At 38.9% G+C, this 7,717-nt stretch overlaps 1 protein-coding gene across 1 annotated transcript; it reads left to right on the plus strand.

The window, feature by feature from the left end:
* Nucleotides 1-2,059: 2,059 nt before the first annotated feature.
* Nucleotides 2,060-7,315, plus strand: LOC311283908 (52 kDa repressor of the inhibitor of the protein kinase-like). Its single transcript, XM_084398676.1, has 5 exons — nt 2,060-2,383; nt 4,125-4,183; nt 4,265-4,507; nt 4,625-5,116; nt 5,699-7,315. Exons 4-5 carry the CDS (start codon nt 4,921-4,923, stop codon nt 6,784-6,786), a joined length of 1,284 nt encoding a protein of 427 aa, XP_084254802.1. The 5' UTR covers nt 2,060-2,383; nt 4,125-4,183; nt 4,265-4,507; nt 4,625-4,920; the 3' UTR covers nt 6,787-7,315.
* The last annotated feature ends 402 nt before the right edge of the window (nt 7,316-7,717 follow it).

Genomic DNA, 7,717 nt, shown 5'->3' on the forward strand with positions numbered 1-7,717 from the left:
AAGATGCTGTTGAAACTCATAATTCATTGCTGAAAATGCCAATGCTTAAAACTGAGTGGGAACAGCAACAAAAGTGGCTTGCTGGCAAATTGAAAGAAAATAATGAGTTTATCACTGATGTCAAACAATGGTTATCCGATGCTGGAGTTTTATATGAGGATGGAATGTCTTTAATAGACACAAATGTAGATCCTGATGACAGTGTATCTAATGCTTCAAAGCAAGGATCTCGCTTTAAAACCCATTCCTCGTCAGGTTCTTCAAAGGCTTCAAGCACTGCATCTGCTCGTCTCAAAGCTAAAGCTGAAAAGGCAGCCCTTTTGCAATCTGTAGCTGCTTTGAAAAAAATGCATGTTCTTGAGGCCAAAGAGGAAGATCTCCAAAGACAAAAGGAACAATTAGAAATGGAAACACAATTAGCAATTGCCACTGCAAAATTGTCTGTACTGCAAATGAGTGAAGGAAGTGTTGAACGAATGAGTAAAGAAGAGGATCCAATGAATGCGTATTACGCGAAACATGTAAAATCATGCTCCTCAAGTAAATGCTCTAACTCAAAGACGTCTTTACAGCCAAGAAATGGAAGTACTCAACATGACAATTTGGTTGTACTTGTGTGTGTGGAAATAGCCGGTTTCAATAAAACTACTTGTGACATGTCATATTTGGCTTTGACTTTGACTGAACATTTGCTCTCACTTTGCGGAAAAAATATTGGGATATATATCGTATATCGATATTCAGCCTAAATAATCGGGATATGACTTTTGGTCCATATCGCCCAGCCCTAGTTTCATTGTTGGGACTAAAAACCTAAAACTGGAAGCCATAAAAGACCACGAATCATTCAAATGCCACATCCAGGTAAAAAAGAGAAATATATATAAGAGAGAAAGAGAAAATGTCAGTATTTCATTGAGACTTGAGATTAAATAAACTGCTTAAGTATTGTAGATCTTGTAGTATTAATTTTCACATGCAGTTACACATTGTCGGTTAAAAACAAGAAAGTGGCTGGTAAAAACATTGAGTGGCTGGTAGTTTTTGAAATCCACCAGCCACAGTGGCCGGTGGACAAAAAAGTTAATTTCCATCCCTGATACGATCGAGCAAAGAATCTGCTTAAAGAACATTTTGGCAGTGAAATTAAAGTAACAGCAGCATATATGGAGAAGGTCATGCGCTGGCCTGTAATAAAGGGTGAAGATGTTGATGCTTTGGAGTCTTTTTCCATTTTTCTGCGAAGTTGTTGTAACGTAATGGAAGACTTACAGCAAATGGAGGAAATTAATGTTCCATCTAACCTTCGACTCATTTTGATGAAACTGCCTTACAAATTCCGAGAAAAGTGGAGGGCTGTTGCTTGTGAGTTACAGGAGCGTCACGGCAACAGGGCCATGTTTTCTGATTTGGTGAGGTTTATTGAGCATCAGGTAAAGATTCTTTCCCATCCATTATTTGGAGATCTACAGAGTGGACAGGCATCCTTTTCATCTCATGCTAAAGCTCAGCCTAAATCTACTAGTAAAGGTCTTGCAACTGTTGCAGCTGTACATACTGTTTCACAGCTGTATTCATCTGAAGTACAACATACCTACACTAGTTCTGCACAACAAAAGAACATCAATAAATTGTGTATTATCTGTAAAGGCTGCCATTCATTGGATAGGTGTTCTCGTCTAAAGAACATGACACACAGAGAAAAACTGAGCGTTTTAAAAGAAAATCGATCCTGTTTTGGTTGCTTGAAGATTGGACATGTAAGTAAAGATTGCAGAAACCCATTAATTTGTGTGATGTCTGCAGTCAAAGGCATCCCACCTTGCTTCACATAGAAACCAAAAGTGAACCATCACCATTACCAGTAACAAATGCTCTGGCTGCTTTGCAGGCGTGTGGTCAAAATGGGGCCGGGAACAGGGAGTGTGTTCTGTCTATCATCCCAGTACAAGTCAAGGTGAATTCAGGCAGTAAGATCATCAACACCTATGCGTTTTTGGATCCAGGAAGTTCAGCCAGTTTCTGTACAGAACATCTTATGAGAAAACTGAATCTTACAGGCAGGGGCGGATCTACAGGGGTGGCACGGGGTGGCAGCTGCCACCCCTAGTAAAGGTCTTGCCACCCCAGCTGCCACCCCAATGACCCCATTGATGTCAGCCAGGCCGGCTGAAAATAAGACGACATTTACGGTAAAAACCATAGACTATAAAAAATAGGTAAAAACCTTTGTTTCCTGGGCGCCCCTAAACGCATCATGACTTGAGTAGAGCCTCTCCCGCCGGCGCCTCCCTCCCTCCCTATGACATGCGCAGTCCAGCCAAGCAGTCTTTCAACTTTTCTCGAGAAGTGAGGCTCACGTGGACACACACGACGAAACACGGTAAGAAGAACACGCTTATACATCATATTTTCAAAAATGACTTACATGCAACTCTATCAGAAGGGTCGATAATGTTACAATGGGACAGCCCACCTCGCTAATCTTGAACCAAAAAAGTATTCTTGTTTTTAATGCGAACGCGGTGAATCCAAATGGCGGACAGCGGTGGCAGTGCTTTCGGTAGTTTCGAAGAAGGAAAGGCACGGGAAGACTAAACTGTTTGACATGGACACAATACGATTGATGAATCCGAACAAGGTGTTTATGAATGATAAATAAAGTAAGTTAATCGGGTTGATGTGCGCGTTTATGTCACAAGTTTCAAATCGGATCTGATGTTTTGACATGCGCACACTGCACGAATATACAGAGTTTCCCGCTTTTCGCGCATAAATATTTTCCTTTATTGGTTCTTTATTTGTTTTAAACAGCAGACGCAATATTAATTGGTCTCTGGTCATAATTTAGATTAGCCGTTTTGCCGTGCTGCTTATTGATCACGCAGTAAAAAATGCTCCTCCCCGCGGCCAAAACCAGACGTCTGTGGATGAGAATCCAAAACAAGGACTAGTGGGACGTTGTCCTGCTTCACTTCACAGACGCGCGAGTGAAATGAGAAATTTAGAATGACGGGAAACTTATTAACATGACACTTTATTCAACAGGAAGAACAGCTCGTTCCGCACGTCATACGTCATTACGCTATTTAACGTCATCGCACATGCGCAGTCTTTTCAGTTTCAGTTTTCAATCCGATCAAGTGTTTACATGTTCTCTCGATCGGATTACAAAAGGGATAAACCACCCCTTTCAATCCGATCGAAATTTCATTCGGATCGAGCTCAATCGGATCGATTAAAGGAGTAGTTCACTTTTAAAATGAAAATTGTGTCATCATATACTCACCCTCATGTTGTTTCAAACCTGTATGAATTTCTTTCTTCTGCTGAACAGAAAGGAAGATATTTAGAAGATTATCAGTAACCAGACAGTTTTTGGGTCCCATTGACTTCCATAGTATATATTTTTTCCTACTATGGAAGTCACTGGGACCCCAAAACTGTCTGGTTACTGATAATCTTCTAAATATCTTCTTTTCTGTTCAGCAGAAGAAAGAAATTCATACAGGTTTGAAACAACATGAGGGTGAGTATATGATGACAGAATTTTCATTTTAAAAGTGAACTTCTCCTTTAAGGTGTTTACATGAAGGTTTTCTAGTCCGATTGAGCCGTCAATCGGATTATAAGTGTCCATGTAACGCAGCTGGACACTTGTGTGCCATCTCTCCTGGTTACTGGTGACGACGATTAAAGTCCTTCCCGCGGCTGCCCATGTCAGTCTCTTCCCTCTCCCTCGTTCTATTAAAGTATTAAGTTGCTCCCATACCCAACTTTGTCCTAATTCTATCAGTTGCATCTTGATATTAAAATAATGAGAATATCATGAGGGCGTCATTTTATTTTCCTTTTAATTGCAGTATGTTTAGTAAGGCATTATTTCAGTCTCAGTGTGGTACTTTACTGTCATATAAATAAAATGTAAATCGTTCAATCATTTAAAAAAAAGAAAAATCATTATTGACACTTAAGATGTGTTCATGTATCAAAACGAAACAGATCTTAAATCAAATGCATGCATAAATATGTCCAGTATGTCAAACATTGTTTACTTGACCCAACAATACAGTTTAATGGCAAAGACTAAGTGTTTCTCTTTCTCTTTTTTTTTTTTTCTATAGATGATGATGACCTAATGAATGGGAGAGGAGAGGGTTGGTCCTGATCTCCCATTGTGGCAGTAAGTAAAGTATTTTTGAGACATTGGATAATATGAAATATTTATTTTAATTGAGTATTTTATCACTTGAATCACTTGTAGCCTAAAAATGAAGCGGAAAAGCATAGACCAGTTTTCAGTTTCAACCAAAGAAGACGCTTAAAGAACAGGAGAGTGAACATGTGAAGGAACAGAGAGACAGACTGAGTGAGGAAGACGTAGAAGTTGACAAAGGGACAGATGAGGACTGTGAAGTTGCAGTGGAAGAAGAGAAGAGAGACAGCAACAATAAAGAAACTGAAAGGGAGCTGGACGATGTTAGGCTATCATCTCAAGAACAACTTGGTATGATTTATGAATTTCTGTGTCAAATAAGGGATAGCTGCAGTATCAGTGCTGAAATATTAGTTGTAACTGATGCTTACTGTATTAATAAGGAATTTATATTTTCTGTCCTTTTAGATATATCAAAATCCTGGCAAGAAGGACCAAAGCAAGTGAAGTTAAATCATTTCCCCAAGACTACACACGGAGGAGCAAAAAGAAGCTTTCACGCTGAATGGTACAAGACTTTCACATGGATTGAGTACTCTGCAAGAAAAGATGCAGCTTACTGCTTTGCTTGTAGACATTTTTCTTTACCAGATGCCGCTAAAAGTGTGTTCACGTCCACGGAGGGTTACAGAAACTGGAAAAAGGCGAGCTTTAAAGACAGTGGTTTTAGCTCACGTGCCAAATCTGAGAACCACCAAAATGCAATGTGTGCATGGGCAGAGAACAAAAAAAGACAAGACAGTAAAACTTCACTTGTTGCAATAATGGACGAAAAAAATAAGAAACAACTGACTGAAAACCAAGACTATGTGAAAGCATTAGCTGAAATTTTAATCGTGACTGCAACTGAAAACACTGCTCAGCGTGGCCATAGGGAAACTGCAGACTCTGAGAGAAAAGGTATGTTCCTGTCAATGTTGGAATTACTTGCCAAACATGACCCAATGATCAAAAAGAGATTACAAAACCAGCCAAAAACTGCAATGTACACAAGTAAAACGATACAAAATGAGATACTTCAATGCTTAGCAGGGATGGTAAAAGACAATATTATCAAAGAGGTTAAAGAAAGTCAACAATTCTCCATAATTGTTGATGAGACAAAAGATATTCAGAAAAAGGAACAGATTTCATTTGTTCTGAGGTACTTTTATGAGGGTGCTGTTCACGAAAGCTTTATTGAATTTTCTGAGGCAGATCAACTAGATGCTGGTGCTCTCTCCGAAAAGATCATTTGTTTTTTTGAAAAACATGGGTTGGAGTACAAAAAAAATCTGGTTGGACAGGGTTACAACGGTGCCGCTGTCATGAGTGGAGTACGTGCAGGGGTACAGGCCAAAGTGAGAGAGGTTGCAAAGCATGCATTTTATGTTCACTGCAGTGCTCACTGCTTAAACTTGGTCATTGTGGACAGTGTCAAAAATGTCTCAGATGCAGGAACTTTCTTTTCATTATTAGAGCACTTGTATGTATTTCTTTCAGGATCATATGTACACAACAAATGGCTGAAAGTGCAGCAGGAAATGTTCGATGGTGCCCCTAGAGAACTCCAGCGTCTTAGTGACACCCGGTGGGCTTGTCGGCAGGCAGCGTGTCGCAATGTTTTAGACCGGTTGCCTGCTATTATACGCGTCTTGGAGGAGATAGCTTCTGAAATGCACCCACAAAGAGCTGTTGAAGCTAGAGGGATACTTGGACAACTTGATCTGAATTTTGTTGGGTGCCTTGTGGTTTTTAAAACGATCTTAAGTGAGTCAAAAATTCTCTCAGATCACCTTCAATCAAAAAACATTGACTTCAGCAAGGCAGTTAATCTGATCAATGCTTTTAAAGATACTCTGGATGATTATCGCAGTGAGGACACTTTTGGTGAACTGTGGAATAACATTGTTGACACATGTCACCAGAGCAATATCTCCACAACACAGAACAAATCCAAAAGGGTCAGACAAACAACAAAAGCGCTTCAGGACTCCATCATCGCCTCAACATTGGGACAACACGTTTCACCAGACGGAAAGACAAGTTTTCGGGACAAAGTGTACTATCCTGTCATAGATCACATGAAGGGAGAAGTGGAGCGGCGTTTTTCAAAAACAAATTGTGACATAATGAATGGACTCCAGGCTCTGAATCCTTCCAGTCGTTCCTTCTTGGGTGATGATGTTATGCTGTTGGCAAAGGCATATGGATCAAATACTGATGACCTAAAACATGAAATTCATCAGTGCAAAAGAGTACTTGAAAGACTTAAAAATGAAGAAAAAGACTCACCAGCTACCTTAATGGATTACACACAATTTATGGAACAATACAAGGATGTGTTCTATGAGTTGTACAGATTATGCAAAATAGCTGTTGTGATCCCTGTAAGTAGTGCAAGTTGCGAGCGGAGTTTTTCAACGTTGAGAATAATAAAGAACTATTTACGCTCCACTATGACCGAGAGTAGGTTGTCAAACTTAGCATTACTAAGCATTGAAAATAAACGCACTAAAGCTTTAGATCTTGATACATTTGTAAGGCGATTTGCTGAACAACATGGCAACAGACGCCTTCAGCTCCTGTGAGCTGTTTAATTCATCTGCTTTGTTTGATAAAACCGAGTAGCAGAGTCAAGTTTCAGTTAGTTAGTCTTCTGTGTTTATTTGTAAAAGGTTATCAAAATGTTATTCTAAGACAATTGCTCTTTGCTCCTAACTTGAATATTTTACAAGAGGCAATATAAAATTAAAGTCAGACTTTTGTTTTGTTGGTGGGTGGTGCCATTTATGATCAGACAACCAGATATTTGTTTCTTCCATCCTACTTGAGTTTTAGTTCCACATGCACTTAAATGCACTTCCACTTGCAAATGAAATTATTTGGAAGATATTATTTTGTACTGGAGTGATGGGCATTACCTGCTGTATTGTTTTTTATTGTGACTATACATACTTTTTTGCACTGCTGTTAAGTATGTTCAACTAACATTATTTTACAGATGTAAAATGTATTCTGAAAACCAGATTTGCACTAATTGCACAATGATTTTTTGTATCTACTTTTTGAAGGATATTGTGCTGTTCACACTGGATACAATAAAACAAAGGATAAATGAGAAATATTTTTTTTAAGGAAAAACATGTGAAACAATGTTAAACATAAATACAGTGCACCAGCAGCATATAACCTTACAATGTCAAAGTGGTTTAACAGTTACAATACACAGGAAAAAGGCAAACCGTGTGGTTACAGACCTATTCACACGGGATTAGAATTACCTAGGAACCTCAAGTTAAAAGGTGCTTCTAGTCCTTTGTGAATCTAACGTTACATGTCGGAGTTTGGAAAGTGTTTAAACAGCATTATGAAATGTATTTTTACCGGTATATTTATGTCCGCAATTAAGCTAAATATCATGCTATCAAAGCATCACTCCGACCAAAATTCTGTGTTTTTTTTTTTAATCCATTTAAAAAGTAAAAAAGAGAAAATAACAGTGTTACAGACATGAACCGG

This window comes from Rutilus rutilus (assembly GCF_951802725.1).
Source record: "Rutilus rutilus genome assembly, chromosome: 24".
NCBI lineage: Eukaryota > Metazoa > Chordata > Actinopteri > Cypriniformes > Leuciscidae > Rutilus > Rutilus rutilus.